This window comes from Anolis carolinensis, chromosome 1 (assembly GCF_035594765.1).
Source record: "Anolis carolinensis isolate JA03-04 chromosome 1, rAnoCar3.1.pri, whole genome shotgun sequence".
NCBI classification, from domain to species: Eukaryota; Metazoa; Chordata; class Lepidosauria; order Squamata; family Dactyloidae; genus Anolis; species Anolis carolinensis.
This window is the reverse complement of record NC_085841.1, coordinates 2138503-2158185: the sequence shown is the minus strand read 5'-3', so window position 1 is coordinate 2158185 and position 19683 is coordinate 2138503. Positions and strand designations below refer to the sequence as shown.

The window sequence follows — 19683 nt, the reverse complement described above, 5'->3', positions numbered from 1 at the left end:
CCACCGGGACCACCTGTACTGGTTTCTGCCAGAGTCTTTGAAGTTCAATCTTGAGGTCCTGATAGTGGCTGAGTTTTTCCTGTTGTTGTTTTTTAATTATTATTATTATTATTATTATTATTATTATTATTATTATTATTATTATTCAGCAGCAGAGTAGGAAAGTGCAAGCCCAGATGTCTTCACTGTGTCTGGTTGGGATCCCAAGGTTGAGCCAGCTTTCGTAAGATATTGTTTCTATCACCCACTTTTTGCTCGATAGTCAAGCAGTGCTTCTTGTAACACAGAGCACAATCTAGGGTAACTCCCAAGTATTTTGTTGTGCTGCAATGCTCCAGTGGAATTCCTTCCCAGGTCATCCTCAGAACTCAAGATGCTTGTCTGTTCTTAAGGTGGAAAGCACACGTCTCTGTTTTAGATGGATCAAGGATCAGCTGGTTTTCCCTGTAATAGACAGTAAGAGTACCTAACTATTTTGAGAGTTTCTGTTAAACCATTTCAAAGCTCCCTGCTTGGGCGGTGATGGCACAATCGTCAGCATAGATGAAACTCTCTGTCCCTTCTGGCAGTGGCTGGTCATTTATGTAAATGTTAAACATGGATGGAACAAGCAAACTCCCCTGAGGTTGGCCATTCTTCTGTTTTCGCCATCGGCTTCTCTGAATTCAACAAAAAGCTCCTGTTTTGTAGCAGATTCCCTATGAAGTGGGTGAGGTGGTAGTCCTTTGTGATATTTTTTTCTGGAAAATGCAATGATTTACAGTGTAATAGGCTTCTGACAGTTCTATAAAGACAGCTCCTATAATCTTCTGCCTTTCAAACCCATCTTCTATGTCAGGTTCGACACTTGTGATGTGCAGTGTTTGCCTTTCCTGAAGCCAGCTTGCTGTGGACTCATACATGAGTCTATTTTTTCCATGATTCTATACAAAATAAGTCTCTCCAGAACTTTGTAAAGATGGCACAAGGAGATTGGTCTATAGCTTTTTGGGTCATTAAGGTCTTTGCCTGGTTTCAAGATGGCTGTGACTCTTGCTTTCCACCAGATTTTGGGGATCTGACAGGATGCAATACAGAAGAGAAGGCTGAGAGGAGACATGATGAGGGCCATGTGTCAAGATGTGAGGGGAAGTCATGGGGAGGAGGGAGCAGGCTTGTTTTCTGATGCCGTGGAGACTAGGACGTGGAACAATAATAATAATAATAATAATAATAATAATAATAATAATAATAATAAAAAAAAAACTTTATTTATACCCCGCCACCATCTCCCCAACGGGGACTCGGGGCGGCTTACATGGGGCCATGCCCAAGACAGTACAATATAACAAAATATAAAAACAACATATCAAAATACAATTAAACAATACAAGAATAACAATGCACAGTACAGAACAAAATCAAAGCAAAAGCAACATAACATAACAAGGGCAGGCCGTATGGACACAAAGTTAAAACTCGGGGTAAGAAGAGATAAGAATAAAACCATGGGGAACAGGGACATGAGATAGTGAAACAGTCTAGAGGATAGATGTTGGGGGGAGTAACAAAGGAGGTATATAACAGTTACTCTCCGAAAGCACACCGGAAGAGCCATGTTTTTAAATCTTTCCTAAAGGCTAAAAGAGTGGGGGCTTGCCTGATTTCAATGGGCAATGAGTTCCACAAACGGGGGGCCACCGCAGAAAAGGCCCTCTCCCTTGTTCCCACAAGGCGGGCCTGAGATAAAGGCAGTGGCGACAGGAGGGCCTCCCCTGATGATCGAAGGGCTCGGGCAGGTTTATGGTAGGAGATACGGTCACGGAGGTAGGTGGGTCCCAAACCGTTTATAAATGATGGTCTGCACCTTGAATTGGGACCGGAAGATGAACGGCAGCCAGTGGAGCTCCTTAAACAGGGGAGTAGATCTCTCCCTGTAACTCGCCCCCGTTATTAGTCTGGCAGCCAAGCGTTGGACCAATTGTAATTTCCGGGCCGTGTTCAAGGGAAGCCCCACGTAGAGCGCATTACAGTAGTCCAGTCTAGAGGTAACTAAGGCATGCACCACCGTGGTCAAGTCAGACTTCACGAGGTATGGTCGCAGATGGCGCACAAGTTTGAGTTGTGCAAAGGCCCTCCCGGCCACCGCCGACACCTGTGCTTCAAGCGTCAGCGCTGAATCCAGGAGGACCCCCAAACTGCGGACCTGTGATTTCAGGGGGAGTGCGACCCCATCCAGCACAGGTTGCCACCCAATACCCCGATCCGACGAGCGACTGACCAGGAGGGCCTCTGTCTTGTCAGGATTGATCCTCAGCTTGTTTCTCCTCATCCAGTCCGCCACAGCGGCCAGGCACTGGTTCAGCACCCGAGGGGCTTCCTTGGAGTCAGATGGAAACGAGTAGTGGATTTGCGTGTCATCTGCGTAGAGATGGCAACACCCTCCAAAACTCCGGATGACCTCTCCCAGCGGTTTCATGTAGATGTTAAAAAGCATGGGGGATAAAATAGACCCTTGCGGGACCCCACAGGTCAAAGGCCAGGGGTCCGAGCAGGTGTCCCCCAGCTTCACCATCTAGGAGCGGCCCTCCGGGAAGGACTGGAGCCACTGCAAAACCGTGCCACCGAGCCCCATCCCAGAGAGCCTCCCCAGAAGGATACTAGGCTTGATCGATCCACGAAAAATTTGATTCTAAACTCGTTTCAAAACTAGAGGGGGGCAGCTTTTAGTTTCTGATGGTATTTCCGAATTTGGCCCCCCAAAAAATTCGAAATTAACGAAAATTCGTTATTTTCAAAATTAATTCGTTAATGGCGGACGCGCATGCGCAATTCCCAAAAACAGCACAGAGGGAGAGGACTTTACAGGACTCTCCCACCCTCATTTTTTGAGTGATCTTCTTCCAACTTGGTACAGTGGTAGAACACATTTAACACTGATAGCTCACCAAAATTTGGAACGTTTCCCTTATCCCCTGATTTTTGGCGAATTTTCATAGCTTTTATAATAAACCATTTTTTAATAATTGCAGAAATCTGTTCCTGGTTTGAAAGTCTTATTTCCTGTTAAATTGGGTTGTCTTTACTGTGAAAGTCATTGTTCTACTTCAGAAACTTTGTTTTTGTGGCTGAAACTTTGTTAAATTGGTGTGTGTGTGATATATACTGTGTATATAGTCCCTGCATAATGTGTGTGTGTGTGTGTGTGTGTGTGTGTGTATAGGTAAAGGTAAAGGTATCCCTTGACGTTAAGTTCAGTCATGTCTGACTCTGGGGGTTGGTGCTCATCTCCATTTCTAAGCCCAAGAGCCAGTGTTGTCCATAGACACCTCCAAGGTCATGTGGCCGGCATGACTACATGGAGTGCCATTACCTTCCCGCCAGACCTATTGATCTACTCACATTGGCATGTTTTCAAGCTGCTAGGTTGGCAGAAGCTGGAGCTAACAGCGGCCACTCACTCTGCTCCCGGGATTTGAACCTGGGACCTTTCGGTCTGCAAGTTCGGCAGCTCAGTGCTTTAACACATTTCGCCATCGGGGCTCATGTATATATAATATACATACACATACACACAATGTGGAGAATATGTGGAAAGGTAGATAGATAAGTTGGGAGCCACAGCGAAGGCACCTTCCTGGGAGCAAGGTCTAATAATAATAATAATAATAATAATAATAATAATAATAATAATAATAATAATAAATCCCTTACAATATCCAAGATGGCTCACTGCTACAGAATCTTGGGAGGTTTAGTTTGATATGGTACCATTATTGGCAGAGAAAGCTAAGCTGTAGGAGTTGAAATCCAATCATTTATCCTCCCTATAGAATCAATTTTATATGCATTTTTAGCTACAGAAAAGCTAAAATCAGGACAGTAAAAGAACAACACCCAGAAAATGGGAATTCCAGACAGGAAACAATCAGGGCCAGCTAATACCTCCCAACAAAGGATTCCCCCAGGTAGGAAGCAGCCAGGCTTTGAAGCTGCAAGGCTATTCAATGCTAATCAAGGTGACCAATTGCAACATTCACACTTGCCTCCCACAGACAAGAGTTCTTTCTCCCACCCTGGACCTTCCACAGATATATAAACCCCACTTGCCTAGCTTCGCACAGACGTCAAAACCTCACCGCCGGGCCCCTCTCTGTCTCTCTCGGTCTCTCCATTCCCGGCTCCATCCGCCGCCTTCCCGCCTCACAGAGAGACACCAGGCCTGAGCTGAGGCGAGGCGGCGGCGGCGGCGGCCATTTCCCCCCTCCGTCTTCCTCCTCCTCCTCGGCCTCCTTCCCCCTCACCCCCTCCCATTGGCTGAGCCCGTGACGCCCCTTTTGCTGAGGGGCAAAAGGAAAGGGCCTGAATGGTGGGAGTTTGGGTGATTTGCAAAAGCTTTTTTTTCCTAACGAAAAAAACGACGACATAACGAAAAACGGCCTCTCGCGATTCGAAACCGCGATATCCAGACGTGTGGACAACCAATGCCGTATATTGCTTCAAAACAAACGAAAATAACGAATTAATAACGGTTAACGGGGAAAACGAATTATTTGAGCAAGCCTAAAGGATACCATGGTCGATGGTATCGAAAACCGCTGAGATGTCCAAGAGAACCAACAATGGCTTCAAACTACAGGAAAAGGAGATTCCACCTGAACATGAGGAAGAACTTCCTCACTGTGAGAACTGTTCAGCAGTGGAACTCTCTCTCTGCCCCAGAGTGTGGTGGGGGCTCCTTCTTTGGAGGCTTTGAAAGAGAGGCTGGATGGCCATCTGTTGGGGGTGCTTTGAATGCGATTTCCTGCTTCTTGGCAGAATGTTCTAACCCCAGCCAATTAGGTTTAATAGTACATATCTAGTTTGAATCACAATCTGCTCCTGGTCTTCTTTTGGCAGAGATTGTGGAGCTTTTCCATCTTCTGCTTCTGTTATCTATCTGATACCTACATTGCCCAATAAGTGATGTCCACATATACAGTTGCTTTTTGAACTGCATCCACAAATGGCAGAATTAATACAGTTTGACACCCCTTGGACAGCCATGGCTCAGTGCTACAAATCCTGGGAGTTGTAATTTCATGTGCTCTTTTGCCTTCTCTGCCTTAGAATGCTCCAACTCCCACAAGTCTCTTCCAACTCTAGCATTCTATGATTCTGTGATTCTAGGAAAACCTCATCCTGTTTCAGTGGAATATTGTGGGCTGTTTCAGCCTCTTGGCAATATTCAGCAGAAACCAACTAGACTCCCCACCCGAGACAAGTTGTTAGAAAGGCACTTGGAAAGAGTGTTTTCCTTGTGATTTGGGTTGCCAAAGCAGCACCATGGATGGAGGCCAGTGCTTTTTCCTGGAGGGGCGGGCGGGCCGGCATGTATATGTCCAGGTAATAACTAAGGCTGCCTCTCCAGTATATTAGGGCTGGGCCCGAGTGTTGCCTCCACTCAGCGGTCGACCCAGATGCTGTTGGATCCAAACAGGCCGCAGTTGCTAAGTTGGCAGAGGAGCCGAAAGCCCCTCGGTTGCCAAATGAAGTGCAAAGGAGTCCCCGGAGAGCCTTGTCCGAAGGAAGCCAAGAGAGCAGATGCAGGAATGAATTGAGTGAGACCTGCCCATCCCTGTGGGTCTCCTTGGTGAGGCCAAAGCCGGCCATGGGAGGTCGATGCTGCAATGGGAGGCCATGGCACCCCAATGATTCCCTTTTGGCAACAAGGAAGGGAATGACGGGGTTCTTTTCTTGTGTGACCACCAGTGGCCCTTACTTGCACCCAACACCCTGCTCTTCATGCTCTTAATCCTTAATCATAGTTTGGAAGGGACCCCCAAGGGCTATCCAGCCTAGCACAAGCAGGAAGACACACCGAAATTATCCAAACAGATGCCCAACCAGCTTCTGCTTGTCAAGGACTAATAACCACTAAGGTTCTTTCAGGCAGGGGGGGATCTTTTTATCCCACCGCTGCCACCAATTCGGAAGATGCAACCACCAAAGACTCAAAGAGGAGACCTTTTTTTTAAAAAAAAATGCGACAGAGGCTTAGATGTTGGAAGAACAATAACAAGTTTATTCAGGCACAGAACTTAGTGGTTACAAAAGATGTTTCTCACTTAGAGGCACTTTTATTAACAGTTACAATACTAGAATGAGGTAAGACAAACTCCCTAAAGTGTCATTTCTTTTACTTAAAGTAGTTAGAACTTCTTCCTCTGCTATTTTTAAACCGCAGTCACCCTGTGATATACGATCACAGATTCTCTGTTCCTTACCAGGACACAGACTTATTTTAAACCGACTCAAAAATGAATAATCGGGTCTCCTTGATCCCCTCAACCTAGGATCAATCTTCCCTGTGCCTCATCAGAGCACAGACTGAATCCCTTTTTTAAACTCTGCACTTCTTCAACAAACCGGCAGTTGGCTCCGCCTACTTCTCCATGGCAACCAGCCTCTGAGTGCTGAGATGCACTAACTGTAATACCCTTTTAAAACACAAACACACAATTAAACATAACATCTGTAACAATGTAATAATTATAATTCACTATTATAATTGTATATTTATATTACATGCAATATTACTAATAATATTGCAATATAGTTGTATAATATAATATATTGTATGTATATATACTTGTAAACCGCCCTGAGTCCCCTTCGGGGTGAGAAGGGCGGCATATAAATGTTGCAAATAAATAAATAAATAAATAAATAAATCTGTAAACCAAAAATTCATACTTCATTACACTGCTTAAAGAACTTCCAGAGAAGGAGACTCTCCCAGGTTTCCAGGTAGCAGCATTGCCAAACTGCTCTTACCATGAGGAGGAATTGTCTGTCGTCCCTCTTCTTCTGCATTTAAAATGCTGCTGTTCTTCCCGTTTTTAATTAAGGCTATGGTCAGACTTTGAGTGCATTTACGCCAAGCGTGGGCAAAGGAAGACTGGCTTCACCATGAGGGAGGGAAGGAAGGAAGGAAGGAAGGAAGGAAGGAAGGAAGGAAGGAAGGAAGGAAGGAAGAAAAGACAAAAGGGAGGGAAGGAAGGAAGGGTGGAAGGGAGAGTGGAAGGAAGGAAGGGAAAGAGGAAAGAAAAAGAGAAGAAAGTGAGGAAGAGAAGGATGGAAGGAAGGAAGGAAGGGAAGGATAAAGGAAAGAGAGAAGGAAGGAAGGATGAAAGGGTGGGAGGGAAAGACAAGAGAAGGAGGGAAGGATGAAAGGATGGAGGTGAGGATGGAAGGAAGGAAGGGAAGGAGGAAGGAAAGAAGAAGGAAAGAAGAAAGGGAGGAAGGAAAAAGAGAAGGAAGAAAGTGAGGAAGAGAAGGATGGATGGAAAGAAGGGGAAGATAAAGGAAAGAGAGAAGGAAGGAAGGAAGGAAGGAAGGAAGGAAGGAAGGAAGGAAGGAAGGAAGGACGAATTAGTGGAAGGGAGGATGGAAGCGGAGAGCCGGAGAGGGGGAAGGAAAGAAAGACAAAAGGGAAGGATGGAAGGAAAAAAGAAGGAAGGGAGGGAGGGAGGGAGGAAGAGAAGGATGGATGGGGAAAGAAGGATAAAGGAAAGAGAAGGAAGGAAAGACAAAAGTGAAGGAAGGAAGGAAGGAAGGAAGGAAGGAAGGAAGGAAGGAAGGAAGGAAGGAAGGAAGGAAGGAGAAAGAGGAAGAGAGGGAGGAAAGGAAGGAAGGAAGAATGGAAGGGTGGAAGGGAAGGATGGAAGGAGAAAGAGAGAGAAGAGGGAGAGAGGAAAGAGAGAAGGAAGGAAAGACAAAAAGGAAGAAAGGAGGGAAGGACGAAAGAGTGGAAGAGAAGGAAGGATGGAAGGAAAGAAGGAAGGGAAGGAGGAAGGAAAGAGAGAAGGAAGGAAAGACAAAAGGGAAGGAAGGAAGTAAAGAGAAAGAGGGAGAGAGGGAAGGAAGGAAGGATGAAAGCGTGGAAGGGAAGGAGAAAGAGAGAGGGAAGAAGGATGGTGAGAGAGAGGAAGGCCTGAGAAAAGAGCCCAAGGGGCCGAATGCCTGCCCATGCCTGATCAGCACTATATAATTAGTGCCATTTGACACCACTTGAACTGCCATGGCTTAATACTATGCAGCACTGGGATCTGAAGTTTGGCAAGGCACTGTCTCTTTTTGGCAGAGAAGGCGAGAGATCTGGTCAAACTTTAACTCCCAGGATGTCTTAGTATTAATCCCTTGCTGTTCAAATTGGTGTCAGGTTGCGTTAATTGTATCGTGTACCTTATGCTTTCTGCTTCAGAATGGGTTATAATGATATTTTCTGTTCATTTTTAAAGTCGGTGTTGCCTTCGTTGGTTATGTATGTCTATTCGCGTTGTAAGGCGAACCTTGGCTCATTGGCAAAAAGGTTTATGAGACATTCCTCTCTTTTTTAACACAAAACACAGCCTCTCTTGTTTTGGGGGAAAGAGGGAGGGAGAGAAGCCCTTCTCAGGCACCACTTCGAGTCTTTTTGCCTTGGTCGCGGAGTCCCGGCAGTGCTCGTCATCCCGATAAGGAGTTCTTGGCATTCCCAAAGCAAAACTGATATCACCAGGGTTGGATGGAGGACTTTATTTCCTCCAGACTGCGTGAAACAGAAGAGCCTTTGTCCACAAAGTGAATACTTGGAGTTACTTATCTTCTTTTGGATAACAATTCATTTTTTTTAACTTACATGTTCTTAGCTGCTCGTTGATGGCTGAACACTTGAATGAGAGACCTCCAAGTGGAGTCTCCTTCTGCAGAGCTTTTTGAGCAAAGACCAGATGGCCATCTGTCAGGAGGGATCGGGTTTATTTATTTATTTACAGCATTTATATTCTGCCTTTCTCACCCCGAAGGGGACTCAGGGCGGATCACATTGCACACATATAAGGCAAACATTCAATGCTTTAACATAGAACAAAAAAAAAGACAAACGCAGGCTCCGAGCTGGCCTCAAACTCATGACCTCCTGGTCAGAGTGATTTGTTGCAGCTAGCTGCAGCTGGCTGCTCACCAGCCTGCGCCACAGCCCGGGCCTGTGTCTCCTATGTCTCTCTGATTTGGTGGCCTTTGGGGGATCCCTTTCAACTATAATATTCTGTGATTCTGAGTGTCAGAGACCACATGGGCCATCTAGTCCAACCAAATTCTGCCATGCAGGGAAAGCACAATCAAAGCCTCCCTGACAGATGGCCATCCAGCCTCTGTGTCAAAGCCTCCAAGGAAGGAGCTTTTACCAGACTCTGAGGCAGAGAGTTCCACTGCTGAACAGTCAGGAAGTTCTTCCTAATGTTCAGGTGGAATTTTCTTTCCTGTAATTTGAACCCTGACTCTGAGGCAGAGAGTTCCACTGCTGAACAGCTCTTCTTACAGTCAGGAAGTTCTTCCTAATGTTCAGGTGGAATCTCCTTTCCTGTCATTTGAACCCTGACAGATGGCCATCCAGCCTCTGTTTCAAAGCCTCCAAGGAAGGCGCTTTCTCCAGACCCTGAGGCAGAGAGTTCCCCTGCTAAAGAGTCAGGAAGTTCTTCCTAATGTTCAGGTGGAATCTCCTTCCCTGTAATTTGAACCCATGGCTCTGAGTCGTAGTTTCCAGGGCAGCAGAATTCCTTATGACACCTTGTCACATATTTATACCTGGCTCTCGTGTCTCCTCTCACCCGTCTCTTCTGCAAACTAAACAGACCCAGGTCTTTAAGATGTTCCTCATGGGGATTCCTGGTCTCCAGACCTTCAATCATTTTACTCACCTTCCTCTGGACACCTTCCAGCTTGTCAATCTCTCTTTTAAACTGTGGTGGCAAATCCAGCTTGCCGTGTCCTTTTAGTGGCCCTCCAGATGCTGGACTACAACTCCTGTTTTCCTCCTCATATAGACATATGACAAGTGTTGATACGAGGGTTGAATGAAAAGTAATGCCTCCACCTTCGTAACTTCTCAACAGATGGCAGTCCTGGTCTGTGGCAGGACTTGTTCAGTAGACTCTCCTGTACAGTTCCATTTGGCGGGAAGCCTTAGCATTGAACGGTTGTGTTGTTAAAGTGCGAAGTATGGAACCCTGCTCAGACGGTCGGTCAATGCGACTTAAGCAATGTGCAGTCACTGAATTCTTGACAGCAGAAGGTCTCACCCCAAAGGAGATTCCTCAGAGAATGCAAGCTGTTTGTGGGGATTGTGTTGATGTGAATTCTGTGCGTCGTTGGGCGAGTAAGTTTAGAGATGTTGAGGTGGGAACATCTGACTTGTGTGACAAAGAGTTAGACATCCTGTGACAGCAACCACTGAGTTTCACAAGCCAAAGGTTGACAGATGGATTCAGAACGATCGTGATATCACTTGGAGAGAAATTTCAAGCATAATCAGCATTTCACAAGAACATGTGGGTCACATTATTTCTTTGTTTGGCTATCAGAAGATCTGTGCACCATGAGTCCTGTGAGATGCTGGTTGCGGAAACAGAGTGTCGACTTCTTCCATGACGGCTTCATCGTTGGCAGACATGTATCCAATTGTCTGGTGATTACGAGGAAAAGTGAACAGCGGTAGTTAAAGAGCACCTTCTAAGGATTATTTCTGCGTTTGATTTATTAAAATATTCCCATCCAAACCCAAGTAGCGAAGGTGGAGGCATTACTTTTCATTCAACCCTTGTAGCATTGCTTAGTTTGCTTGTAAGAAGGTCATGGCGGACTCTGTCGAAGGTTTCCTGAAACCAAGATCTGCTCCATCCACAGCGTCTACCAGACTTGTAACTCTATCAGAAAAAGAGATCAGATTAGTCTGACATGACTTGCTTTGGAGGAATCCATGTTGACTTTTCATAATCACAGCATTCCTTTCGAAGTGATTGCAGACTGCCTTCTTCATGATCTGCTCAATCCTGAATCCTGGTGTGCTTATATCCAACAGTGCAGCTCAAATCTTGCAAAGCCAAGGCAGCCATGACTCCCTTGGTTTGAGTCCATCCATTTGGAATGCGTTCTCCTTCTTTTCCTTAAAGCTTTTTACATTTGTTGTTGGACTAGATGGCCTTTGGGGCTAGGATTCTAGATCAGTTGAGCTCTAGCGACTGAAGGTATCCACCTGACTAATTTATCAGAGCGGTTTCCTAGACACACACGCAGCAGAAGTCTCTGACGAGGAAGCTCTGGATAAATATCGACGCTGCAGTCTTCAGTTATCTATCAAAAGTTTACTTACGAACGGAAATCTCACAAGACGATACACAGCTCTCATGCAGGCACACACGGGAAGGGACAGAGAGAAAAGATAGGAAGTAGAGGGCTATTTATCTCATCCTCTGCTGTCTGATGCAATCCAAGTTTAACCCTTTACACACTGGTATACTAGGCAGCACACAGTGTATGATGCAATCTTCAGCATACATTGCACAACCATGACTCAATTACATTTAAACAACTGTATATACAACCATTCCCACTTCAACATAATTTTGCTGTCAAATTGATCTAGCTCCTCCACATCCGCCCTTCCAAATCCTCTCTTCTTCTGATCATGATTCCGATCTGATTTAGTCCTGAGCCAAGAAATTGAAAATCTTGAACTATCTCAATGTCTCCATCGTCTGCTTTAAAGTTATTTAAATGACCTGTGATCATTATTTTTGTTTCCTTGATGTTTTGCCATAAACCTGCCTTTGCGTTTCTTTAATTTAATTCACCCCAAGTCTTGGCTGTTTTCTGTTGGAAGTAAAGTGTCTTTCACATATCGTAAATTTTTGATGCTCCTTCCTCCGATTTTTGCATCCCCATTCTCCCAAGTCTAAGCCTTCTTTGCACACTATACATTCTGCATATAAATTAAACAGATAGGACAATAAAATGCAGGCTTTCCTGACTTCCTTGCCAGTTGGAAACTATTCAATTTTTCTATATTGTCTTCTAACAATAGTCCTTTTTACAGGTTACCTCATGACAATTGAATGCTGTGATCCATGCATTTCTTTAAGCATAATATATTTTTTTATGATCTATAGGAAGCAATAGCAAACTTTGGCCCTCCAGGTGTTTAGGACTTCAACTCCCACAATTTCTAACAGTCTATCAGCTGTTAGGAATTGTGGGAGTTGAAGTCCAAAACACCCGGAGGGCCAAAGTTTGTCCATGCATGATCTATAGAATCCAAGTCTTTGCTATAATCCGTAAAGCATGGTCTCATTTTCTTCTGAAATTCCTTAGTTTGCTCCATCTTCCAAAGCATATTTGCAATATGATCCCTAATGCAGCTTCCTTTCCTGAACACAGGAACTTGGGTGTTTAGCATTTATGATAAAACCCCTTGTAAAATTCTGAATATTGTTTTACTTGGATGGTAAATTAATGCAATAGCCTTCCAGTTACTGGTTGCCTGTGCTTAGCTTCTTTTTGGGGGGACATCATGAATTGCAGTATTACCTATATGGCACCTGAAAGGTTTTGCTGGAAGTAATAGTATAGAGCAAGCATGGGCAACTTCGGCCCTTCAGGTGTTTTGGACTTTTAACTCCCACAATTCCTAACAACCAGTAGGTTGTGTTGTCAAAGGTTTTCACGGCCAGAATCACTGGGATGCTTTGAGTTTTCCGGGCTGTATGGCTATGTTCCAAAAGCATTTTCTTCTGATGTTTCACCCACAGCTATGCCAGGCATCCTCAGAGGTTGTGAGGTATATTGGAAACTAGGCTAGTGAGGTTTATATAGCTGTGGAAGGTCCTGACAACTTTATCTGCTGGAGTAAAGTGTGAATGTTGCAATTAATCAGCTTGATTAGCATTTAATGGCCTTGTAGCTTCAAGGCTGATTCCTGCCTGGGGGAATCCTTTGTTGGGAAGTGTTAGCCGACCTTGATTGATTCATGTCTGGAATTCTCCTGTTTTCAGAGTGTTTTCTGTCCTGATTCTAGAGGTTTTTTTTAATACTGGTAGCCAGATTTTGTTCATTGTCATGGTTTCCTCCTTTCTGTTGAAATTGTCCACATGTTTCTTGTGGATTTCAAAGGATTTCAAAGGCTTCTCTGTGTCGTCTGATATGGTGGTTGTTAGAGTGGTCCAGCATTTCTGGAGGGCTAGAGTTTGCCCATGCCTGCTATAGAAGTTTCATGACAAAATTCAAAGTTCTCTGCTTTAAAAAGAGCCAATTCTATGAAATTCTAGGAGTTGTGGTTTTACAAAGTCTTTAGCCTTCTGTGCCCAAACGCTGAGCTGCTGAACTTGTGGACCAAAAGGTCCCAGGTTCAAATCCCGGGAGCGGAATGAGTGCCCGCTGTTAGCCCCAGCTCCTGCCAACCTAGCAGTTCGAAAACATGCAAATGTGAGTAGATCAATAGATACTGCTCCGGCGGGAAGGTAACGGCACTCCATGCAGTCATGCCAATGGCCACATGACCTTGGAGGTGTCTACGGACAACGCCGGCTCTTCGGCTTAGAAATGGAGATGAGCACCAACCCCCAGAGTCAGACATGACTGGACATCGTCAGTGGAAAACCTTTACTTTTACCTTTACCTGCCCAAACTACAACTCTCAGAATCCCTTAGAATTGAGCCATTGCAGGCAAAGTAGTGTCAGGCTGCATTAATTCTAGATCATATTATCAAACTCAAGGCATGTGAGCCAAATCCAGCTTGCCATGTCCTTTTAGTGGCTCTCCAGATGCTGGACTGCAACTCCTGTTTTCCTCCTCATATAGACATAATGACTAGAGTTGATGGGCGTTGTGATACAGTCGCATCTGGAAGGCTGCCATTTGTTCTGTTCAGCCAGAATAGTAGGGTTTGAATTGAGATACAAGGCTTGTGGTTAGTATGTCCTCAGCCTCCGAGCCACAAGTTCTATTGGGTTGGAGTTCCCATTATCCCCAATCTGTATGGCAGATAATCAGAAATGATGGGAGTTGTCGTTCAATGTCTTCCAGGGACCCAAACAGGGTAAAAACTAAAGAGCACTACGTAAAAGTATTTGTATTTGACCCTCTGTATCCATGAAGGCAACCATAAGGTTGATGAGGCCCATGATGAAAATGAGTTCTAAATGTACCCATGGGTTTTGTAGTTATATGAGTCTTACTGTAACAGCGGTGTGAGCTCCCGCTATTAGCCCCAGCTTCTGCCAACCGAGCAGTTCAAAAACATGCAAACGTGAGTAGATCAATAGGTACTGCTGCGGTGGGAAGGTAACTGCACTCCATGCAGTCATGCCAGCCACATGACCTTGGAGGTGTCTACGGACAACACCGGCTTTTCAGCTTAGAAATGGAGATGAGCACCAACCCCCAGAGTCGGACATGACTAGACTTAATGTGCAAATTGTTGGGTTCTCTTTTCCCAGTTGTGCTATGGGTAAGTCTTACACCAGGAGAAAGCACCAAGACACAGGCTGGTAGATTCCAACAGGTTTTATTGTACAGAATACCAGAACCTTCTCTTTAGCCCATTTATATGGGGGCTCTCACATACCAGAGGGTAATTGAGGTGGCCCGTTTTATGGCTGGCAGACCCGAGATGTCAAAGATTGGAGATCATGACATCCAGGGGAAAACCTTTACCTTTACCTACTGTATTCGAACCAATATTAATTTAAACATAGAAACCACAAACATACTATATCTTCTCTTCTCTTTTTTATTCCAGGTCTTGGTAGGAAGAAGAAACTTTCAGGCACCTGCAGCCAGCTTGGTTCTGTGGCTGCCCTGAAATATGCCGTGGTTGGGCTATACCTGTTGGTCTTCCTGATCCTTGTGGGTGTTTTCATCCTTGCAGGTAAGATATTGGAGATATATCTAAGGAATGGGATGATGGTTAGGGGAAATTTCCTCTTTTTTCCAGAGCCAAAATTAGCTGCAAGGGAACCAGAGCAAAGTAGTTACATCTTCCTTGCTCTTTCATTGGAAGCTTTTTAACAGAGGCTGGATGGCCATCTGTCAGTGGGGGCGAGGGCTTTGATTGTGCTTTTCCTGCATGGCAAGGGTTGGACTAGATGGCCCATGGGGTCTCTTCCAACTCTATTATTCTATGATTCTTGAATGGTGAGAATGAGGCCTCTTTGACTTTTCTTAGATGCAGAGAAGGCTTTTGACAATATAAACTGGGACTTTAGGCTGACAGTAATAGAAAAGAGTTGGACTAAGACTTGGATCAAAGCAATTTTAATATTCTACTATAATATTTGTAGGTTGCAGGTTTTAAATTGTGATTTGTACTGTTTTTAGTGTTAAAAGGAAATAATAACAACAAGAAGAATGTATTTGAGTTTCATTTAACGAGACAGAAATGGGGAATGTGTTTTGGTCTCTGTCCTGGATGATTAATGTGCATTTTGTAGAAATGCTTTGACATGTATCTTTTATGGAATCGCATTTTAATATGTGTGTTTGTAAAATATTTATAGTATTGGTGTGTTTCTTACTGTGTTGTGATCTGTCTCAAGCCATGGGGAGAGGCAAGTAAGAAATAAAATAATAATTATTATAAAAACAATATGCAAACATTGTAATAAATGAAGAATTAACTGATAATCGTAAAATAGAAAAAGGAAGAAGGCAAAAAAGGTGATGACCAGGATTTTAAGTTTTCTTTGGACAGCTTAGCCTGAAGGGAGGCAGAGCAGAAGGGAAAGAATTATTATGATTAATAATAATAATAATAATAATAATAATTATTATTATTTTATTTCTTACTCGCCTCTCCATATGGCTTGAGGCGGGTTACAGAATAATTAAAACATAATTTTTTTTAAGGAACTCCCAATTGCACAGCGGGTTAAACTGCTGAGGTGCTGAACTTGCTGACGGAAGGGTTGGCAGTTCGAATCTGGGGAGTGGGGTGAGCTCCCGCTGTTAGCCCCAGCTTCTGCCAACCTAGCAGTTCGAAAACATGCAAATGTGAGTAGATCAATAGGTACTGCTCTGACGAGAAGGTAACGGCACTCCATGCAGTGATGCTGACCACATGAGCTTGGAGGAGTCTATGGACAACGCTGGCTCTTCGGCTTAGAAATGGAGATGAGCATCAACCACCAGAGTCGGGCACAACTAGACTTCACGTCAGGAGAAAACCTTTACCTTTAAGCATTGTTAAAATATCACAAATACACATATTAAAATATATTTCTATATTGATACATATTGAAATGTATTTTGATAAAATACATATTAAAATATACAAAATGCAGATTAATCAAAGGCACATGTTTAACATTCACGTTTCAAAACTGTCCAGGAAGGCCAGCCAGAGGAAATAGGTCTTTAGATTAAGCAAAAATTAAAAGCTTGTGTTTCCATGAAAATGGGGAAGATCACATACATGCAAGAAATATTTTGGAAAACATGCAACGCGGCCGATTGTCTGGTGCTGCCAATATCATTAGGGATGATTTACCCACTCAGTGTTTTAGTCCGTACTTTAAAATAATTACCCAAGGTGCTTTATAGTGACATTATAATCCGGGGAGCGGAGTGAGCTCCCGCTGTTAGCTGTAGCTTCTGCCAACCTTGCAGTTCGAAAACATGCAAACTTGGGCCCTCCAGGTGTTTTGGACTGCAACTCCCACCATTCCTAACAGCCTACCGGCTGTTAGGAATGGTGGGAGTTGCAGTCCAAAACACCTGGAGGGCCCAAGTTTGCCCAGGCCTGGTGTAGATCCACTCGTGTTTCAGTTCATTAGGAGGGACAGTTAAGTGTTGCCTTTGCTCGCACCAGAGTTTTCCTGGCTCTTTCCCCCTTGATTTCCAGTCTTTCCCCTCTATTTGGACCCATTTCGTCCCCTCTCCCCGCTTGGCGAATGCCACCACCCAGAACGTTTTTGGGTGTAGCCCCGGGAAGACGAGGCTGCCGTGCCAAAGGCTCCAGTGAGTCATGCTTGGACCGAAGGAGGTGTTGCCGAGCCCAATCCTCCACATTACGAGCCGAGAGAGGGTTAGTGGGTGGCCGCGAATGGCTCCCTTGAGGGTGGTTTCGGCCTTTGGCTCCGGGTTTGTGGCTTGGGAGGATGCCGCAGTCCGAAAGGCTCCAGGCCCAGATGCTTTGGAACCGTTGTGCCTACGCTGAGAGCGAGGATGCATGTGCTACACTGTGGAACAGGCATGGGCAAGCATGGCTTGAGTCCTATTATTACCTCCCTCTATCTATACGAGAGGGTTGAATGAAAAGTAATGCCTCCACTTTCGTTACTTGGGTTTGGATGGGAATATTTTAATAAACACAGAAATAATCCTTAGAATGTGCTCTTTAGCTACCACTATTCACTTTTCCACACAATCACCAGACAAGTAATGCCTCCACCTTCGTGACTTGGGTTTGGATGGGAGTATTTTAATAAATCAAACACAGAAATAATCCTTAGAATGTGCTCTTTAACTCCCACTGTTCACTTTTCCACATCATCACCAGACAATTGGATTCATTTCTGCCAACGATGAACAAGTTTTCTGAAACTGTCACGGAAGAAGTCAACACTCGGTTTCTGCAACCAGCGTCTCACAGGACCCATCGTGCACAGATCTTCCAAGAGCCAAGCAAAGCAATAATGTGACCCACACGTTCTTGTGAAATGCCGATTATGCTTGAAATTTCTCTCTGAGTGATACGACAATCGTCCTGAATCAATCTGTCCACCTTTTGCTTGTGGAACTCGGTGGTTGTTGTCACAAGACATCCAACTCTTCTTTGTCTGTCACGCAAGTCCGATGTTCCCACCTCAACATCTTTAAACTTACTTGCCCAACGATGCACAGGACTCACATCAACACAATCCCCACAAACAGCTTGCATTCTCTGATGAATCTCCTTGGGGTGACACCTTCTGCTCTCAAGAATTCAGTGACTGCACGTTGCTTAAATCGCATTGACCGTCTGTGCAGGGTTCCATACTTCGCATTTTAACAACACAACCACTCAATGCTAAGGCTTCCCCATCTGCTCAGGGTTCCATACTTGGCACTTTAACAACACAACCGTTCAATGCTAAGGCTTCCCATCTGCGCAGGGTTCCATACTTGGCACTTTAACAACACAACCGTTCAATGCTAAGGCTTCCCATCTGCGCAGGGTTCCATACATCACACTTTAACAACACAGCTGTTCAATGCTAAGGCTTCCTGCCAAATGCAACTGTAGAGGAGAGTCTACTGAACAAGCCAGGACCTGCCGCAGACCAGGACTGACATCTGTTGAGGAGTTACCAAGGTGGAGGCATTACTTTTCATTCAGCTGTTGTTAATGCAGCCTAGAATTGCATTGTCCTGGTAATTTTCAGGTCTACAGGCCAGTGGCATTTACTTCCATCATCATCAAGTTCCTTGAAAAACAGATCTGCAGGGATATCATTTTTTGCCTTCCACACTCATCAATTTTGAATATAGAGCCAACAGAGGATCCCATAGCCATCATGCCCACACTGCTCTGACCCACCTGGAATGATGCGGGAACTATGTGAGGATGCTTTTTGCAGACTTTAGTCCTGCATTTAACACAATCCTCCCACATAGATTGGTGTCTAAACTCATGGATCTTGGATTGTCATATTGACTCTGTTCCTGGATCATGGACTTCTTGTCTGGAAGCTCCCAGGGAGTTAGAGTAGGTAATGGTACCTTGTCAGCTCTCAGTCTCAACACTGGGATGCCTCAGGGCTGTGCATTGAGTCCTCTTCTTTACACTCATGAATGCCCACCTGTCCATCATAACAATATAACTACCAAATTTGCAGATGATACATCAGTAGTGGGGCTTCTTATCTCTGAAGGGAATGAATCTGCCTATTGGATGAGGTGGATCGGCTGCCCTCGTATTTCAGGGACAACAATCACGGAATTCATTGTGGACTATAGAAAGAACAGACCAGAAATGCTGCCCTTGGTCATATTGGGGACCAAGGTGGGCGGGTGGCCAGTTTTAAGTTCCTGAGTGTCACTGTGAAGGATGATCTCACCTGGGGCATCATTCATACGGCAGCGTTAGATAAGAGGCCCCAACAGAGACTGGACTGTCTGAGACTCCTAAGGAACCAACAACTGAATGAGAAATTTCTGGTGACCTTCTACCTCTGTGCTACAGAGAATGTCCTAAACTACTGCATCTGCACATGGTTTGGTAACTGCAGATAGGAAGGTGCTCCAAAGGGTCACCACTTCTGTCCAGAGAATCCTTGGTTGCCCTCTTTCTCCCCTCTTTGGAAGAACTTTATAAGTCCCACAGTCTTAAGAAGGCTCAGGGCATTTTTGGGAATCCATCTCACCCAACATATACTTCTTAAAAAAAATTATTGCCATTTGGCAGGTGGTACAGGGTGACAAAGACAAGGACAAGCAGAGATATAGCTTTTATCCTAGAGCTGTAGCTAATGTTGAACTCCATAGTTTCACATTGATGTGGCATTGGGGGCTGTGTGGTGATGGTTGAGTTGTGGAGAGATGGGTGTGTTGTTTTGTGATTTGTGCTGTGGAGGGCATTTAATTTCATTGTGCAATAGTACAATCAAGCTATTCTATTCTAGTCTATTCTAGTCTATTGGCTTTTTAGCTGCCACATTGACTCATGTTCTGTTTGTGGTCCACCAAGACTCCTAGATCTCTTTCTCATGAACTTTTTTCAAGCCAGGTGCCATTCATCTTATATCCATGTGCATTTCATGTTATTGCAGAAATGAAGTACCATATATTTCATACATAAGTAGTGTCCTCCATTCAAATTCACCATCCCCACTTAATAGACAGCAGCCGCTGTGAGCGAAAAGGGTCT

At 44.6% G+C, this 19683-nt stretch overlaps 1 protein-coding gene across 1 annotated transcript in view; it reads left to right on the top strand.

Annotated features, from left to right (window-relative positions):
• The window catches only part of scara5 (scavenger receptor class A member 5), a 127493-nt gene that overhangs the window by 10082 nt on the left and 97728 nt on the right, over positions 1-19683 (top strand). The window contains exon 3 of the mRNA XM_062969240.1: positions 14578-14706. Coding sequence (XP_062825310.1) covers positions 14578-14706 — 129 coding nt within the window. The remainder of the gene's footprint in view (positions 1-14577; positions 14707-19683) is intronic.